General features: G+C 42.5%; 1 protein-coding gene across 2 annotated transcripts in view; it reads left to right on the top strand.

Moving 5' to 3' along the window:
* Bmper (BMP binding endothelial regulator) overlaps nucleotides 1–20,484 on the top strand; it is a 260,359-nt gene that overhangs the window by 152,418 nt on the left and 87,457 nt on the right. The window contains exons 12-13 of one of the 2 annotated variants that reach the window (XM_050124919.1): nucleotides 13,057–13,386; nucleotides 19,734–20,070. In XM_050124919.1, coding sequence (XP_049980876.1) covers nucleotides 13,057–13,386; nucleotides 19,734–20,070 — 667 coding nt within the window. The remainder of the gene's footprint in view (nucleotides 1–13,056; nucleotides 13,387–19,733; nucleotides 20,071–20,484) is intronic. The other variant, XM_050124920.1, reaches the window with a different exon arrangement.

Genomic DNA, 20,484 nt, shown 5'->3' with positions numbered 1-20,484 from the left:
AGGTCAAAGATGGAGCCCTAGTCTCCCCTGTACTGTCTGGCTCCAGAGGCTGGGCTGGAGTCAGTTGTGTTGAGTTCCCTGTCATTTAGAGTTTGGTACATAGTTACAGCTAAGATGGGGCAAGGAGGTTTGGGGGATTTTATAGTCCCTAGGAGTTATGGATTAGAAAAGAAATCGGAAGAAAGTTCTTCAGTTTAATAGCGTTTCTCTCTCCTACCCTGGCCTGGGAGAAAAGGATATGCTAGCCCAGACTTTCTTCTATGTATGGTTGCTCCACCTATCTGTCCAAGGCGGAGCGGTAGTTGTGTCCCCAGCTTACTTTTCCATGCCCACTCGTATTTCCAGTCCCTCTCTTCCCCCTCTACCATGACAATTAGAGGGGAGTGTTGATAAACATGGACACGTGTGCGCATGTGCATAAATATTCTATATAGTATTAAACTCGAAAGAACTCTGTATAATTGATAGTAGGCATGGGAAAACAGCAATGTCACCTTCAAAGTTGCATTTTCATTCATTACTAATCTAGTGACATAAAATTTTATGCATCTGGGGATCTTCTCTCTGGGGTCCTCCCTTCCAGTGCTCAGTTAAGAAGGAAACTGAGGCTCCCAAGAGTACCAAGTTAGAGAGCTGGGATGAGACCCATATCCTTTTCAAACATCCTAACAGAGTATCCATTCTATAAGCCTCCTTGGGGATTGCTTTGGAAATATGGTTTATTCTTGCTCTTTTTTTTTTAAAAATTATTTTTAAGTATTATTAAATCATTCCATTAAAGATTGCATTCTTGTCTACATATAAATTGGTATATTTTTTCCTATGAAGATACATATAAATTTTTGCAGGCACATGTAGTAGTGAGCGCACGGCCCCTTTGTTCCGTCCTGCATGGCTAGCTTACACCCGAAATAATTACACAGAAACTGTATTCATTTAAACACTGCCTGGCCCATTATTTCTAGCCTCTTATTGGCTAACTCTCACATCTTGATTAACCCATTTCTATTAATATGTATCGCCACTTGACTGTGGCTTCCCGGCATGATGTCCTTCTCACGCAGGAGAATCATGGCCTCTGCCACACTTCCCTTCTTCCCAGCATTCTGTTCTTTCTACTCTGCCCACCTAAGGGCTGTCCTATCAAAAGGCCAAGGCAGCTTCTTTATTCAACCAATGAAAGCAACACAAATACAGAACAACCTCGTACACCAGGCACACTGCTATCCTGAATCTCTAAAGAAATGTAAGCATCCAGTGTGGCTGAGTATATTGGAGACATAGACTTAGTGAGAACCCCCTGGAAATATGACCAAAGAACAGGACAGTTGAGTAAGTCAAACACCAGACTGCACCTGAGAAACATGCTCTGTGGAGAGCTCTGTATGTGAATGGGGACAGGTATTCTGCTCTCTGAAGTCTCAGCTCCGACAAGTAAAATAAGGCCATCAAAACACAGACTTCTGCTGGTGCTACTGCTCACGCTGCCCTGGAGCAGGGCTTCCAGCACATGCAGGTTACACGCTCTGCTATGTAGTTTCTAAGATGATTCTGCCAAGCAGAAGCTACCATCTACTCCATCTTACAAGTAAAGGGTGCGAAGGTCAGAAAAGTTAAACAGAGAGAGTGTGGCTAATACTGTAATCTGGGAGACCGTAACCCAAACTTTTAGCATGTCTCTGTGTTCTCTCTTGACTCTATGTTGACTCATTTTGGAGGGTTGCCTCCAAATAGAGGAGATTTTCTAGTTTCCTTCTGTTACATAGGTCATAGAGTTCTGTTTGCAATCAGTTGTGTCCACTCACCTATAGAATCATTGTTTGTGAAGTTACTCCAACTTCTGTGATCTCTTGAGATATAATATTTCGGTACTCACCTTTATAGACATAAGAAGAAATGGCTCGTTGTACCCAGTGTTTTTCATTGATTTGCATTCATCTTATTCATGCTCTCCACCCCAGTCATCGTTCCTTCCTCAGCAGGGCCAGGGCGTCTGTCTTTAGTACATACATCTGTCCTCTGAACCTCCTGTCTCTTCTTGTATGCAAGCGCAGGTGTTCCTTTCTCATACTGGCTTCAAAGTTGTTCAAACTTTGAATTATTTAAGCAGTATTTTTATTAATTCTCTGAGAATTCCATGCAGTGTGTCTTGAATATATTCACTCCTCAACGCCTCATAGCAATCCTTTACACCCTGATCTTTTCCTATCCAAATTTGAGTGTAATCTTTCTCCTGCTACTACTTCTTTGCCATCTCCTCCTCCTCTTCCTCTTCTTCCTTCTTTTCTTTCTTCTCCTCCTCCTTTTCCTCCTTCTTCTTTTGCTTTTTTTCCCATTCAAACCAGTTTGTGTTGCCCAACTAGTCTTGTGAGTAGGGCCTTCCCTAGAGTGTGCTGAACATACCAGGGATCAAATTATTAAAAACAAAACAAAACCAAAAAACCCCAACCCTTCTTCTCCAAACAGCTATGAAATGCCAATAGCTCCTCAGCTAGTGATGGCATTTCATGCCTACTTTCTCATACTCTCTGATGGAATTTTATCTGGCCTGTCTGTCTGCAGAGGTCCTATGCTTGTGCTCACAACTGTGGTGAGATCCTGTTTCCCCTTTAGGTCCGGAAAACATTGTTTCTATCCACCACTCCTGGCTCTTACAGTCTTCAGCATCCCTCTCCCACAAAGCCCCCAGAGTCTTGTGTGGAAAAGTGTGATATGTTTGTCCCACTTAGGACTGACTACATTGTCTTTTATTTTCTGCACATTGACCAGCTGTGAGTCTCAGATCTACTGCCAAAGAAAACTTCTCTCATGAGGGTCGAGAGATGGTCTGATCTATAGGTATAGAATGGCATCAAGAATCATTTTAGTATTATGTCCTCTGAGCGGAATAAAAATCTTGGATTCTTTCCGAGTGCCTATGACCTATCTAGCCACAGATTCTTGGCTCCTTTAACAGTGACAAAGTTTGGGATCTATCTCATAAAACAAGCATTGTATCTGATCCAGAAAGTGACTGGTTACCCACTTAGCATCTGTACTACTACTGTAACAGTGGGCATATGCTGTCGGGTCAGCTGCTGCTGTAGTTCACAGGTGTGCAGACAGACGAGTCTGATGATTCCTTGGCTCCTTTTGTAGTCTGTGTGATACTTCACAGCACCATGAATTCTAGTCACTAAGGATAAAGTACCAGCCTCGCTTCTCTATGTCCTGTGAGAAAAATAGCGAACCTTAGCTTCTAACCTTCCAAGGGAGTAATTTGCCTTCTGAGTACTGCAGTTGCTACCTTTGGTTCACCAGATTATCTGAATTGGCGTTGGTTGCAGGAGCTGGTGGCCATTTCCATGCCTTATTCATTGACTCAATTCTGGCCTCCACGTTCTCCCAGCTGTGCAGGTTTGGAGACCAATCGTTGTTTCTCATATTTCTGGTATTTCTCTCCCCTGTTGCTAATCAGTCATCAAGTCTAGCTGATTGCCTCTTTATGCTGTTTTTCTAATAAATAATTTCCCTTTTATTCCCATGACAGCTGTACCCTCATCCTGTTGTTTTCTGCTAGCCCCTGTCCCCCTCCTTTATGTACACCACTTCAGAACCCACACTCTTCCTTCATGAACACCTAGGCCATCTTCTTTCGCTGCTGAGCTTTCCAAGGTTTATGTTATCAAACCTTAGAGCTGAGGAACAGCCCTGAGTAACATCTTCAGGACAGGTCCTCTGAGTGCATACGTTAAGGAATACTGGATGGGGTAGACTTAAACACACTTCCTTGCTGCAGAACTCCTCGGGACCTTTGCTGTGACACTGGGCATTGTAAGCTTTCAGGAGGGTGAGAGAATACAGAACTCCCCCTACAACCTCCCACCCAATTGCCTTGAAGAGCTTTTAAAATTTTAATGTGGCAAGCCAACAGGTGGGATTGATATTTCATAGGAAACACATTAAGAAATGTTGGTTCTTTGGAATACATTTAAACTTCTCAGACTGGCAACGAATGAATCTCAAGCCAATTTATTTACATAGTGTGAGTGTCTCATGTCCCCTGAAGCAAGTCCTTGCTGCAGACAGACCCGTCTCTGCATTTCTTGTGCAAGCTGCTTCCTTCCTGTGTTTGTGCTTTCCTGGCATGTTTCCTGCGGCCTTGAGGGCTAACTCCATTCTGGCCCCTAATCTACATTGTGTATGTCTTTTATGGATGGACTCAACTCATTATATTTTCACCGGCTCTGTTCTTTCCCTGCCTCTTGTGGTCTCTCTCACAATAAGAAAAGCGATGGTCCTGGTATGCGAGCAGCTCTAACCTTGACCTCCATGCAGCAAATCTGCAACGCAATAGCTTTAGGTAGACAAACCTACATCACATAGGGAGTTTGTGTCTGCTCTTTTAGGGACTGAATTGCAAGGTGAGATGGGGTTTCAAATGCGGGATTCTTCCAAGGTTCTTAGTGCTTTAGTTCTGTACGGTAAATTTATGAAGTTGGGGAAACGAAATACTAAATTTTATAACTGACTTCTAGATAGATATCATTAATCTGGAATCAGACAATTCTGGGGTCATGGACCAGCCTAAAGAGCCTCTACATCCTAGAGGCCTTTCCTGACGTGTGACTTCTCTTTTCCAGCGCCATCAGCAGATCTGCTGGAATGTTGCTGTGTTTCCTGTCAGGAGAGCTCCAAGTGGGGAAGGCACTGGCCTTGGACCACAGAGACTAGATTGTAGTTCTATTACTGGCTGAGTGACTGTGGGCCACAGGCACTTTCTGCAAACTTGCTACTAAGGAGTTAACAAAATACTGCTTGATGTACAGAGACGTAGTAAGGCTGGAATGAGACACTAAAATACAGAACACAGCACCGCTGCCATGGTGCCTGACACAAGCAGTTTGTACTAGATGCTTTGACTGTGCTAAACTACTAGTTTCCAATGGATGCTGTAGCAAATTCCCACAAAATTATGGCTTAATACCACTAATTGTCTTATACATGCTGGAGGTCAAAGTCAGAAATAGGCCTCGCTGTGCTAGGACTATCCTGCCTTGTTTTGACAAGGTTTAGCTGTATGTGTAGTTTATGTATCATACAGGCAAGCAGTCCAGGCAAGAGCAGTTTCTTGTCCAAATGGCTAGCCTTACCACATTAAAAGCAAACTCCATAAGGAACTTCTTTGAAGCTTATCATCCTCTTGAAGTAATTGGTGCTACCAGGAAATACATGTCTCACTGTTGAGAAAAGTCTGTTTTTAAAACATTTTTAATGCCATATTCCGTATTTCTTTGAAGTGTCCGAAGATTACCTATCCATTTGTAATATATCTCCGTATATCTAGGAAACTTAACTAGTATGACTATAAGTTTGACTATTATAAATGACTACTAATTTGTATTTTTAAACTGTATATTACATTTTTAAAAGAATTATATAAACATAATGCCTTAAACAAGAGTAGAAATATAAAATATAATACACAAGAGTAGAAATATAGTATAACAATATTGACATTAAATTTGTCTCAAAAAAACAAAATCCATAGCAATATAAAGTATTTTGAGATTAACAGTTGCTTTTTGGGTTAAATTAGATTCAATAATCTTTTTTTATCATTTTTATGTCATAGCCCCCTTTTTCTTTAGGAAGAGATTGACTACATCAATTAATCATTTATAACCAATCCCCTTCAAATGAAAACAAACATTTACAAACAATTATAAAAGGAGACTGTTTTAGTTTCCTGGTCGCCCAGACCTGAATAATCACACAGAAACTATATTGATTACAACACTGCTTGGCTCATGACTCAGCCATAGTTCTAGCTAGTTCTTACATCTTAAATTAACCCATTTCTATTCATCTGTGTGCCATCACAAGGCTGTGACTTACCATAAAAATTCTCGGCATATTCAGCAGTTACATGGCATCTCTTTGACTCCACCTACTCTCTCTATATATCTCTGTTCAGATTTTCCTCTTGGCTTTATTCTGCCCTGGCATAAGTCAAAGCAGCTTCCTTATTAACCAATGGTAATAAAACATATTCATAGCATACATTTTACATGGCTTATTATAGTTTTATATTATCCTTACTGTCTTTTTGAAGACTTTATTTTTATTTTTTAAAACTTTCTATAATCTTTTTCCTCTCTCTTCCAAGTGTATGCACATTTTTTAAACCCACTGTGACCCATTTAGAGGTTTATTTTTGTCTGAATCTGTTTTTATTTTGTTTCTATAATCTTGTTTTGATCACTGTTTTAAACTGTTAATCAGGAGAAGCTAGGACCAGAGTGATGCTTTGACTGTTGGTTCTGCCCTGCTCAGTTTTTCAACAGGGCAGAATAAATCCAGGCAGCAAATCTGAAAAGAAATATATGTATGTATATATGTGTGTATATATATATATTTANATATAGAGAGAGAGAGAGAGAGAGAGAGAGAGAGAGAGAAAGCAAAGTCAATGAGGTGCTATGTAGTTGCCCTGCCAGGCCAAAGCAGTTTCTCTATTAACTACTGGCAATAAAACATATTCACAACCTACAGCAGTGTATCCCACATCACACTAATGAGGCTGTGCTCCCTGGAAAGCCTTAGACATCATCGTTCTTGCTTTTCCCAGTTACTAAGGCTACCTGCATCACTCTCACCCTTGGCTCTCCCTTCATTTTTAAAGCACGATTGGTCCCATTCTTCTCCTGGAAATATGCGTGTCATGATCCTGCCTTACTGTTCAGCAAAGGGCTTGTATTCCTTTCCCTTGTTTATAATGGATAGACCCCCCCTTTGCAGGTCAGCTCGTGAGCAAGCCTGGTCCCACTGGCACCTCCCGTTCGTTGGCTATTTGCTGCCACATGCACAGGTTCTGGTTATCAGGCTGTGCTTTCTCTTCAGTAACCAAGATCAGCTTGTCATACTCGGTCAGTGTAGGATCAGAATTAAGTTCTGTTCTAGTTTTGTGATTCTGAGAATGTTTTTTCAGTAGGTTACATGTCTATTCAGAGGAAGGGATTGATTTAGGAAGGTAGAAGGATTGGTCCCCACCTGAGCACTGAGCTCCCAGACTGGTATTTCCAAGGCGGTTTTCTTGCCACCAAATATAATTCCCCTTTAATATTTTTCACTTTTCTGTTTTCCCTAATAGTGTATTTATTCTTAATGTGTTCATAAATAATTCAATTAATTAATTAAACAAATTTCTGCTGGCTATCTGCCACATGTCATTATTTGTATTTATTTTAATAAATACAGTATAGACAATTTCTTCTTAGCCAAATATATTGTTTAATTAATTATCCCATTTTCAGCAAATATTTGTTGATATTTAATGGGCAGTATGCCATGCGCTGAGTAATACAATTAATGTGTATCTGTGTGTGCATTTAGAGCATCCAATATAGCAGTGAGCTCTCAGGGCACTGAGGAGTATACATGAAATATACATTGTAAGGAGCTCAAGGCCAGACTTAGGAGTTAGGAATTCACATTATAATAAGCATTTGGTGGAGTAAAAAGTGGCTTAACATTGTCAGGAGACAGAGAAGTCGATAAAGTGTTTGCCCTACAAGCTTGAGTTTGGATCTGCAAAGCATGTGTCAAGAGCTGTCCCTGTGTCTAAACACTGGGGGAGCAGAGACAGGAAGATCCCAGCGGCTTACTGGCCAGAGAGCCCATCTGCAACAAGGCTCAATGAAAGACTCTGTATAGTAAAGATCAGTTTTGTTCTTTGAACTGAGAAGAAAGAAAAATGGCACTGGCTGGGGTATTGAAGATATTATTGGGGAAGATGGTATTGAAGCCAGAGCTGAAGGGGTGGGGTGATGTGTGTGCACACATGTCTGTACATGTGTCCTTGTATTTGTACGTGTGTTTGTGTAGGTATGTGAGTGTGCACTTGTGCTTGTATATGCGCTTGTGTGCAAGTGTTTGTGTGTGCATGTATAGAGCTGTGAGGTCTTGGGTGGGACAAGCTGAGCCCCAGGTAATAGGTGAGAAGTACTAGGATAGGATATGCTAGGTAGGTCCTGGAATGGCAGCTGTGGCTTGGTGGCTACAGTCAGTTTAGATTTGATTTTTTGAAGTTAGGGAATAAATTCGTGAGTCCATGTAGTTACGGAAATATGGGGAAACAAATTTCCATATGAGACCATATGAGAAAATTCCTATGTCACTGTTTTTAAAAACCCAGGGTGTTTTCTTTTTTAATGAAGACCCGTTGCTGTCTCTGATGGGAATGGAACCACCACCCCTTTCCCTTGCCACCCCTTACAGGAAAGTTAGAGGACGTGCAAATGCTTCCAGGCATCCAGGTGCCACCTGGTGGAGCATCTGTTGACTCTCATGTGCCTTGTGGGCTAACAGCTGTCACTGACACCTTGTGCAAGGCCACAGCTCTTGCATGCAGGAGACACTGGGGGCTTTTTTTTTTTTTTTCCAGACTCTACTATGGTCAGAAGTCAGCTCAGCAAAGAGCAGCTGGCTCGTGTCTCAGGCAGTATTTCTAATCCCCGCCTTTCCTGCATCTTGCCCAAGACTTGGCATCTCAGCATCTCTGACCCTACTAAAGTCCCAGCGGCTCAGCAGGACTCCGTGGCCCAGAGTCCTGCAGGCCCTGTTTCCCTGAAGCTTGTGCCCAGAAATGTTTAAAGCCATGTTTATGTGTGGTTAGGATGCCCCTCCGGAAACGTGCTGATCCCCACGCGAGGTGCTGGAGAGACCTCCCTCTCTGCAGCCGTAATGAACTGAGGCGAAAATTCCCTTCTGGGTTTTCAAAGGAAAACATGCTTGAATGGCTGAGGAAATCTTATGACATGTTAAGTGAAATATGGGAAATAAAATTTCATGTACAGAGTTGTCTTAACTCTGTGAAAATAAACATATACACACCCCCAGATCTGTAGACACTGCTTACTGCTTGCTGACAGAACACGAATGGGGCTTTTGTTTCTTTCTTGCACTTTTTCTGCTTTGTTTTGTTGTTTGGGGAAAAAGCTAGACTAGTGTCTACCCAGATTCTCTTGGTTTTTTTTTTTTTTTTTTTTTTTTTTTTTTTTTTTTTTTTTTNTTTTTTTTTGCCGCTGTGCCTGGGATTCTATAGTTCTCACTTAATAGTCTTTGACAGATGTTTTGAGAACACTGCTCCCAGAGAAAAGGCATTTCATTAAAATATGTATATCCAGGGTAAAATAAAGCAATCTGAGGCAGTTAGGAGGAAAATATCAGGACCGTGTGTTCAGAGGCAGCAATCTTTATACACATGCTTCATTAATGCACTATATTTTAATGAAGGAATTTTGGGTTTTAAAGTCGACATTCCTTTCTGAAAGGGCATAAGAAATGAAAGTCTAAATAGTACTAATATCATAAGAAAAAGAAAAGAAATGCCACGTGTAATTCTTTTGCTTAAGCAGAATTTTTTTAAATCATTTTAAAATGTAAATATTTGAGTTTTTAAGTTTTGATCTTTTTCTCTGGACAAATGTATTAATTTACATATATTTAAAATAAACAGTAACAACAACACAAGCCCAGATAAAGATTTGACTTTAAGACTGTGAAACAATGTGCCACAGAGAAAAACTGGAATGTCCTTCTCCATCTCTGGCTTTATTCACCCATCTCTGGCTTTATGCACATTCAAACAAGTTGTTTCCACGGTTCCCTGTCTGTCCCCGTAACCACAAGCCAAGCTTTCCCGTATAGTGTGACCAGACATCTGGACATCTTGGATTGCAGCACCTTTGTCTGGCTCTCCTGAACATAGCCAGGAGGGTGCACTGTTCACTTTTGTTCCACTGTCTGGGTGCTTCTGTCCTGGGGACCCAGTTTTCTGTAACACTGGCCATCTTACCTTAGGAATTTGACAGCACGTGTCTCACTCCACTCCTCTGGGAACTGGCATGAAGACTTTTGGGTGCCAGGAAAAGGGGCCAAAATTTCACAATGATTTCAGCTCATGATTCGAATGTTCCCACGTGTAGCACATAATTCTCAAGCCTCCTCATAGTCTTGAAATTTTGTTGGCTGCTTCTATATTGCAGTCACACAGGAAATCATACCAACTTCCAAACTCTTCTCTCCTACAAATTAAAGACTCTTAAAAAAAATATCTCTCCTGACAGGCCTGTTCACACACAGTTTCCATTTTCTGGGTCTCTTCTGCATATCCCTCATGGCTTCTTGTTCAGCCAAGAGTAAACTCAGGGTTTCTGAGGCCAGACCAGGGTAGTCCAGTTTCTATTGCTTCTTTTGGGATTTGCTTTGTCCCACAATTGGCTTTATCTACCCTTCATTGTTAAAGGCAAAGCAGCAAAAACAAAACAAGACTAGGAAAACAGATGTAAGATAAAAAGTTTCATTTGTGGTTCCATCAAGAAGTAAAGGTTGCTGTGTGTGTGTGTGTGTGTGTGTGTAAGATAGTTAAGATTATCCCAGAATTATCCCAGAATCAAAGAATATTGTTGCTGGTTTTTTACTTACACAACAAAAACATTTCCTTAGTACTAAGGGTCATTCATAAATGTTTTCAATAACTAGATGACAGCCCTTATTATTGAGTCGACTGTGAAATGCTTAACTGTTTGTCTAGTGTTCAGAGACAATCTTTCAGTTTCTCAGGATGCCTCCGTTGTTAGTAGGCAGGCAGAGGAGTACTACCACAGGGTGTGAACTTTTGGCAAGTCTTGGTTACTAATGTTTTGATTAATGATCATTTCATTGCCAGAATGATCAGGACATTAAGAGAAACCACAGTTGCTACTGGGGCAGTAAAACGGTCACAAGAGAATGTAGTGCCAGGCATGGAAAGCCCCAGGCCTGTTTACAGCTTTGGGGACACCCATGGAAGCAGAATGCCAGTCCCTTTGGTAGTGTGTGTTTTGGCTTTTCTAACCCGAGGCCATCTCTCTCAGCCTTGAAGGTTTAAGAACTTCAGCAGGTTCTGTGCTAATTTGAACAGGTAGGTGGGACCAAGAACCTTAAAGACTAAACAACAAACTTAAATTTGGTACAGAATAGGAGAGGGGAGTACTAACTCTGAACCCTTTATCTCCTGGGCTGCACACCGCCTTCGCCCTGTCAACAAGCAATGCTTTCATACCAGCAATGGATTCCGTTAGTTAGAGAGTGAGGGCCAGTGTGAGAAGGCAGACTTGGAGTGCATCCCATGCAGCAAGGACTGAGATAAGCATTATGGAGAAGTCAAGTGAGGGGAGACTAGCTGGGGGACCTAGGATAGTGAGGGGTACACCCAACATGTAACAGTGATAAAACTGGGGTCACAATGAAAATGGACAAACCCACCCAATTCTTCCATGGCCATGATGATGCCTTATAGATATTCTTGTTTATTGAAATGCTTCTATATTTCAGAAACTCTCAATTTTGTCTCTGAGAGATATAGACAAAAAGACAGATACAGCAATTCATTTTGTAAATCCCAAACATGTGTAATTTTTATGACTTCTCCTGAGACTAGCAATGAAGTGTATCCTGAACCAGTATTGTTCTTCATAGACTGTGGGAGCACAGAGTGCCGTGGCTGTCGCCAGCCCAGCTTCCTCTGGGCTCGGTGCTGACCTCATACAGCCTGGGCCGTCTCTTTCAGGAGGTTCAGGAGCTTCAGTTGGTCCTTTCCAGCCATGTCAGTCCTACACCCCTGACCCGGTTGTTCGTCCTGGTTGTTCTTGACTTGATGATTGTTCTGGTGTTAGCTGGAAATTGCTCGGCTTTCGCTTATGTTGTTTTTCTTTTCATCTGAGATGAGGTCTCACTGTACAGCCACGCTGGCCTCTGCCTTGACATTTCCTTCCCTCAGCCTCCTGGGCACTGTGCTGCGAGCCTATGCCCAGCTGCCTTTCTTTATTTGGGCCCATTTCACTAAATCATTTTCCTGGTGGTTTGTGCATTGGTAAAAAGAGATAACAAATCCTTCCCCTGAAAAGAAATCTTTGCCAATTTTTATTCTTAAAAATATTTAATTTCCTATAAAACTGCTGAGATGCCTCAGAGCACTAAGCTTTATGTTGCTTTCATAATTATGTGCTAATTGTGTTTCAGAGTGTGGAGTCTATGGGGCTAAATGTACTAACACATTTTCCAGTTTACTTTATTATTTAACATTAGATTTTGGCATGTGGATCAAACTATAAGAAACATAATTTTGGAGCTAGAGAAATGGCTCAGTGGTTAGGAGCATAAACTATGGGTTTGGAGAGATGGCTCAGCAGTTAACAGCACTGGCTACTCTTCCAGAGGACCCATGTTCAATATCCAGCACCCACATGGCAGCTCACAACTGTCTGTAACTCCAGTTCCAAGGCTCTGACACCCTCACACAGACATACATGCAGGCAAGGCATCAATAGTATAAAATAAAATAATTTTAATCAATAAAATTTAATTAATTAACAAATAATTAAATACATAATTAACAATTAATTAATTGATAAAATATTTTTTAAATGATCATGTACTGTTCTTTTAGAGGACCCATTTTAAAGGACCTGAATCAGTTCCTATAACGTACACTGGGCAACTTACAAACTCCATCACTCCAGCTCCATGAGATCCAACAGTCTTTCTTGGCCTTTTCAGCAACACTGTGCTGCACACACACACACACACACACACACACACACACACACACACACACACACAGAGAGAGAGAGAGAGAGAGAGAGAGAGAGAATCTCAACTTAAGAAATACAACTGATATTTCTTGTTTTCATGTAGTGTAGCTTTCGCGTGGTATAGTTTTGCTGCTGTTTATGTAATGTTTGATTTCTTGTTTATGTGTGTTATGCAATTCCGTTACTCACGGAAGAACGCCAGGCTGCAGCAGAGAGGTCTTCTGAGAATTCTGTTGCATTAGGAATCTTCTTTAAATGTGAACACACTATGGGAAGTGTAAGGAAAACAAACAAAACTTTGTGTAACACCCAGCCGTTTCAAGCCCTGATTACTTTAATGAATCCCTCCCAAGCCTGCTGCCGGTTAACTTTAGGAATTTCTGATTTCTCTGCACCTCTGCCTTGGTTGTGACCCTACTTTGGTCTCTCTCATTCGCAGAGCCCGGCGTTTGCACAGTATTCGGAGATCCACACTACAACACGTTTGACGGACGGACATTTAACTTTCAGGGGACTTGTCAGTATGTTTTGACAAAAGACTGCTCCTCCCCTGCCTCACCCTTTCAGGTACTGGTGAAGAACGACGCGCGCCGGACCCGTTCCTTCTCCTGGACCAAATCTGTGGAGCTGGTGCTGGGCGACAGCATCGTCAGCCTGCAGCAGCACCTCACTGTGCGCTGGAACGGCTCCCGCATTGCGCTGCCCTGCCACACGCCCCACTTCCACATCGACCTGGATGGCTACCTCTTGAAAGTGACCACCAGAGCAGGTGGGGCTTCTTCTGTGGCCTCCCTCTGACCTGTATTCTTGTTCATTGTGCCAACAGCAGCTTCTGGACTGTGTCTCGTTCCTGCTCGGGGGAACCAGCCTTGTCTCCTGCCCATCTGTGGGAGAGGCACACCCCGACAAGGCTATGAAATTACCATGGGCATTTGTACCATGCAGAGCCTTGCACCTGGACACCAGCCCCACCAGTCTTGGCACTTTTTGGACACCCAGAACCTTTTTACTCTCGTTCTAAAAATATCTGCGGTACCCTCCAAGTAACCTCCCTGCAGCTTTGTTGCTATTTTAGGGCACTGATGTCCAGCTTGGAACTGTCAAGTGTCTCTTAGATCAGCCAGCCATGTGCAGTTTCACATCTGTGAGAAGGAGGGTTTCCTTGGTAGTAACTGTTTAAACGGGGTGGGAGGGTTCTCAGAAGTAAACAGCTTTAGTCCTTGTTGCTGTTCAAAAGAGAACAGGGGCAGCCCCCACCTGCGGACTCTCCAGCTCTGTGGGGGTCTGACGAAAGAGAATCACGAGGTCAAGAGAAAAGGTAAAAGGAGAGATAGAGACACAGTTTTATGGTGGAGTGCTTGCCTAGCTTCTGTGAGGCCCCAGCTTCAGTTCCTGGCACCTTAAAAACAAACCTGAACAGCAGAAGGCCCCTATGAGTGTTCACCACAGAAGGGCTTGTTCTCAGGCGCGCTCGATTTCCTTTGGCCGTCTTGTGCTGGGGCGAATACAGCAACCTTGCGTGCGCATGCAGTTGAGAGGTAGTGATGGGGTCCACGTGTACTCAGCAGGCCCGTGTGCTCTAACATGGAGTGGATGTTCTACCCGAAAGCTAGGAGCATTGCTTCTGCTACATGACACTCTGAGGCTGGCTTTGGAAGAGTATCCCCAGCGGAACCTCGGAAGCAGAGATGATGACTGCGGCCCTTTCTTGGCAGTAGCCTTAGGCCCAGTGTGCTAAATATTTCCACCCCATGACCAAGCTGTTTTCAGTTGCCAGTGGTCTACTCGGTCACCTCAGGAAATTGTTTTGGAAGCAGAATCTAGTATTTTCTCTATCATCCTCAGAGAATTAGTTTGCACTACCATCTCATCTGTGTGGTTCCTGGCATGCCACCTTTGGTTAGTGCATGGCAGTAGTTGGATATTGCTTGTGAGGTCTCCTGGTAGACTCCAATTCTTTAAGCATAATACCTTAAAGAATGGCGCACTTTTTTTTTTCTTTTTTCTTTCTCACTGATGAGAATTTAATAATGGAAAGGCATCAACTGGGTTCTAGTTTATTTAGTGGTTTCTTTGTTGTTGCTGCTGCTGCTTCAGAACCATTGCAACTGTTACAGTTCAAGTCAAGTATATATTTTGATAAACTGGCTTACATTTATCGGATACCAGCTCACCTAAGCAGGGCACAAGGCCAACGTGGAACTTTTAGGTACTAAATGTTAATGTATAGGGACATTGAACAAAGAAGAAAATATCCCTCTCGGGTGTGAAGGGCTGCACTCACTCAATCAAGGCACTTAGGCCCTACTCAGAAAGTCTAGACAGCTCTTCTTATATCCAAATGACAGGAATCATCTAGTTTTTTAAATATCTAAAACTCAGACCCCAGCTCCTTCCTTTAAAGGAGCCGACATCTTGTCTCCCTGTAAAGTATATCCAAAATGGGCTGTTAGTACACAGAAGTAATTAGAAGCATCCTGCATATCTGTTTGCAAGCCAGTGAGACACAATGGATCGTACTGATATGGAAATTATTAGTCAGTCATGGCCCAGCTCTCAAAGAAGTACTGGAAGATTACTAACAGCCTAGGAGGTTCAATCCTGTTTCGTGTACGGCTGGCAAAACCTTATGGAATAAGTATGCCTTTTGTACGAGTCCATGTTGTAAAGAATGAGTAAAAGGACAGTCAGGGCTGCTAAGAAAATAATGATAGCTCATAAATATCATAATCAGATTAGTGAATTTTACTACACTGGACCTGGAGCTCAATCTTCCAATTTCTTTTATGTTTCCATCTCTCTTTCCATGATGCAAGTGATTTGTCCCGCACCCCTCACACTCAGCCGAACGATTGCAGTGCACAGGTCACACGAGCCTGCTCCCCGGAGAAGAGCTCCTTCTTCTGAGCACTGAACTTCCTTTACACTGGGCTTTGAATGAAATGACTGGTTTTCCAGACCGTAGTGTTCCCACTCTCGTTTAGCCATCTCAGTTTGCATACCCCTTAGGGATATTTTCACCTCAATCACCCATTGCTTGTCTAGTTCAAATAGCATGGCGTTTCCTCTGACTGTTCATCTTCCTCTGAGTTTTGTGTTGGTTCCTAGTCTAGATCAAAGGGTCCTGTCTTCAGAATGGCAGTTTACCCCCGGCCCGCAGCCGGGACAGGGCAGGAAGAGAGGCTGCTGCTTTTGTCTTTCTGGTTTAGAGACTTAGCACTTGATGATGGAATTGGGCTATGCTGTCCTGGTGGTGGCAGTGTGGCAGAGTCAGGCTGCTGCTGCCTACCTGCTAATCACTGGTCTCAGCGGCATCGCTAAGAGCCCATCTGAGTTCTTAGCCAATAATGGAAATGAAAACTTTTTTTCTCTGTCATCAGTTTTCTTTATCAGCTCTCCCTGAGTACATAAGGTCTGCCTGAAAGTATCCGTTCACGAGGAACATGCTTTGAACTATATTTCTGTACAGCTGTATACTCGTCTAACTCAGAATGTATCCTGGTATTAAACCTGAACAGAAGAATCATCAGGTTTTCTAACTCACTCTGGAATATATACAGACTTTTACAGCTCCTGCTCTCTTTAAGTGGACCGTAGAGAAAGCGTCAGTAACCAGAAACCAAAACAATACAAAAAGCAGGTTGGGAAAGACCCACTGGCCCTCCCTACAGTGGAAGGAATGTGGCTGCTGCTTGCAGGCCTGGATGTCACCGTGTGTGCTTCTGTTTTCGCCCGCTCATGGCTAGCTAGCTATTTCTACCCAGTTTCTCATTCAGAACACTGGGAAAGTCATCCCCGCTGCAGAAGGGGCCACCTCCTGCCCCTTGAACCCTGTCCTGATGTTTTCCTCTCTTGAGACCCCCCATTTAAAAGCCCATCGAAAAGATTCCGCCCCTCAGTTGCAGCTGATTAGCTCTTGGCCTCTCATAACTCTACTGCACCAGAGGGATTTTACTCTTATAGAGGGTAAATGCATTCACACAGACACAGACAGAAATTATAGCACGACACACAAAGACATCTGTAGAAAATTCCTTTCCCCCTGGATGAAGCCTGGCACTGGCCAGAGGTAATCTCAATGTGCTAGTAACATAGAGAGATGAACACTTTGGGGACTATGTTTTATGAATGAGATGTCATGAGTTTTGAGCAGAGCTTATTAAAGATACAGTGAGTCTACATGTCTCCAGGCATGTGCAGACCACTAGACCCTGCAAAGAGCGAACACAGCTAGTCTACACATCTCTAGGTATGTGCAGACCACTAGGCCCTGCTGAGAGAGAACAGAGCTAGTCCACACATCTCTAGGTATGTGCAGACCACTAGGCCCTTGTGGAAGGGAAACACTTTCGTTCTTCATGCTGGATTTGAAGAGCTAAGTTGCCCAAAGGTTCAGAGTCAATTTTACCATTGTCAGTGGTGACAATGGACCCCCTTGGGAGTAAATTCCTCACTATCTGTGGTACTTGGAAGAGCAGTGTTTGCCTGCTGTCTAAGAAAGAGGTTTGCAGTTTGGAAAATTGTGCAACATGGAAAATCTTTGGAATTGTGCTCTAAAAGTTGGACTTGGGATGGAACTGATTTTCTCTCCTCATTTTTCTTGCTGAGTAACGGCCTGGCTGCAGGCTTGAGACATCAGGTTTCTTCTGCACCTTGGAGAACATACTGAAAATCATTTTATACTGTGTTTGCCTTCTTTCAAAACAGTTATTTCAGTGCCTTAACTAGCGTGAAACTTGGAATTTAGTAGGCTTTACAGAGTCAATGGATTAGCATCCCAGAGTTGATGCCTTCATTTACAGTGTGCATTCTGGGAGCCAGGAATTCAGATGAGTGTAGAGACATGGACATGGTGTTGTAGAAGAGCTATGGCTCTCATGGTTGGCACTGTGTTACACAGTACCACATGCCAGGAGCAGTGTGGTTGTCCCGGTCCTATGTCCCTTCTCTCTGCTTAGTGCCATCACTGTTCATATTCACCAAATTTCTCCTGAGACACTTTGTCTATGACCTCCTTTAATTCTTCCTTTTCTAAATCTATTAAGTTGCTTTTCTGAACTTAGTCTGTTCTCTTAACCAAGAAGCTATTCAACTATTTGCCTTGGATTTAGAATGCTCTATTCCTTCCATTTAGTGCACAGTGGTTTCCTTGGGTTTTTGTTGTTGTTGTTTGTTGTTCATTTTTGTTTTTCCTTTACGAATCTCAGTTTGGGGCCACTGATTGATTTTTGCCAATACCTCTCCATAGAGTAACTCTATCTTGTGGCATCTGCATGGCTTCCTCATGTAAAAACCATTTGGCTGGTCTTCTTTCCCCTGTGAGCAGTTCATACCTAGGAAATTCTGGCGTACGATTTGTCCTCCGGATCTCTTTCTCATGTCTCCTCTGGTACCCTGAAGGCATTGCCTTGTGAAAGACCATTTCTTCTTCCCTCCATCTACCTAGCTAGCTTGCTTCCTTTTTTCCTTCTCTCCTTCCTTCCCTCTCTTCTTCCCTCCCTTCCTTTCTTTTCCTCCCGCAGATTCACCCTCATCTCATCTGCAAACATTTGCTTGTCTGCCTAGTTGGCAATTTGGGAACGAAGTCAGTAGATTTTAGGGGGGAAGTCATTTCTTCTCTTTCCAGAGGCTCAGGACAAGCAAAATGAAAGACTAGTTTTATTAGGAGTGCAAGGGTCTATACATGAGAAAATCAGGAGGGGGCAGGGACCCTCCTGTATGAAAGGCTTCCTCTGAGACTGCTGCTCTTAGCAGACAGCAACAATGATGAAGATGTCCAGGACAGACATCACACAAATGTGTTGTTGAGGTTCCCGGAAGTTCATGTTATGGTGGCTTTTCAGCAGTCACCATGGAGCTCAGGCCCTGCTAGAGATTAGTCAGGCGAGATGGTGCCACTGGGCACTTAGAAAAGTAGAAAATGTTAGTCATTTTCTTTATGCCAAATCTTTAATGGCTTTTCACACAAAATTCTCTTTTCTCTTGAGGGCAGTAGCTTCACACACAGTATCAGGATGGATTTCGGGGAATTTCTTCTTGACTGCCTAGCCAGACTTACCTGTACCATGCGACTATAATATAGCCCGACTCTCCTACATGTGTCTTAGAAGTTCACTGTTCAGAGATGTCATTGGCTAGAGATGTCCTCAAAACCTAGCCTAGCATTTCTGGTTCCATGTTTTCATACAAATCTTCGAACCCTTTACTCAGTTCAGCAAAACAAGAAGGGTGTTCTTTGTCCTCTGGAGTGAAGACTGTGAGCGAGAAAGGAAGCACTGGTCTGATGGTAGATATACAAGAAGAAATTTTGCCCACATCCTGGTGGTCTGCAGTACCTCCTCAGATACTGTACGCATCCCAGGATGGAGGCACTGGAGTAAAAGGCCCCAGCCATTGACCTCCAGGAAATGTCTGTTGGTGGCCTGTGTCTCAGGAGTCTACACATAATGAGTGAATACTTTCAAGGATTCAAGTATCATCTTCTGAATATACAGGCACAGCTTATATATGTGTTCTTTTAATATTCTCCTTATTATTAGACAGTTTATAAATATCCCTTGATATTTAAAGGAATAGGTACATAAGAGAGTATTTAAAGGAATAGGTACATAGGAGAGTATTTAAAGGAATAGGTACATAGGAGAGTATTTAAAGAAATAGGTACATAGGAGAGTATTTGGATAACAACATGAAGAAGACATTAGGGGTACTATGCTTATTTCTTTGTTGTTTTCATATTATTGTCATCATTGCAGAAGCAAGGACACAATTTGGAAAAACACAACTGCTTTAGGAAAAATTAAAAATAATAAACTCTAGCATACTATAGTGATAGTAGTTTTCAATGGAAGTCAGACATTACAGAAGATATCACAAAGGGAAATTTTATATAGCTGATAAATTCTAAGCTCTCTAAATAAAATCATTTATTTAATTTATTTAAGAACGAATGTGATCAAATGTGGATTGAGATTAAAGGCCATTAAGGGTTGAGACAGTAGTCACGGTTGCTCACTGAAGGCTGGTTTGAAGGTAGCGAACTGAGAAAGATGCATACATTTGGGAACTGTTGTTGTGTTCTGCAGTGGGTGATCCTTCTGTCCTCTTGTCCTCTAGGTCTGGAGATATCCTGGGATGGAGACAGTTTTGTGGAGGTCATGGCTGCCCCCTATCTCAAGGGCAAGCTCTGTGGTCTCTGTGGCAACTACAATGGGCATAAACGCGATGACCTGATTGGCGGAGACGGAAACTTCAAGTTCGACGTGGATGACTTTGCTGAGTCGTGGAGGGTGGAGTCCAACGAATTCTGCAACAGGCCACAAAGAAAACCAGTGCCAGAGCTGTGCCAAGGCACAGTGAAGGTGAAGCTCCGAGCCCATCGAGAATGCCAGAAACTCAAGTCCTGGGAGTTTCAGACCTGCCACTCAACAATGGACTATACGACTTTCTACAGGTGAGTTCAGTGTGCTGAGGCCCAGGCTTAGATTATAGACTGGGAGTATGCTTGGCCTTGGAACCAAGTGTGTCCTGTCTTTTTGTCTTTCTTTTATTTGTTCTTCTCTCATACAGTACTTTCTAACCAAAGTTTTCCCTCCTTCCACTCCTCCCAGTTTCCTCCACAAATATCCTCTCCCCCAGATCCACTTTTCTGTTTCTCTTCAGAAAAGAGCAGGCCAGGAATATCAACTGAATATGTCATAACAAGTTGCAATAAGACTAGGTAAAAAATAAAACAAAATAAATACAAAAAAGAAAAGCTCATATCAAGGCTGGATGAGGGAACTCAGTGGGAGGTGAATGGTCCCAAGAGAAAGCAAAAAAAAAAAAAAAAAAAAAAAAAAAAAAAAAAAAAAAAAAAAAAAAAAAA

Source organism: Alexandromys fortis, unplaced genomic scaffold (genome assembly GCF_014885135.2).
Source record: "Alexandromys fortis isolate MF-2015 unplaced genomic scaffold, M_Fortis_MF-2015_v1.1 scaffold_204, whole genome shotgun sequence".
NCBI classification, from domain to species: Eukaryota; Metazoa; Chordata; class Mammalia; order Rodentia; family Cricetidae; genus Alexandromys; species Alexandromys fortis.
The sequence above is the reverse complement of the archived record's forward strand: the minus strand, read 5'-3'. Positions and strand labels throughout refer to the sequence as shown.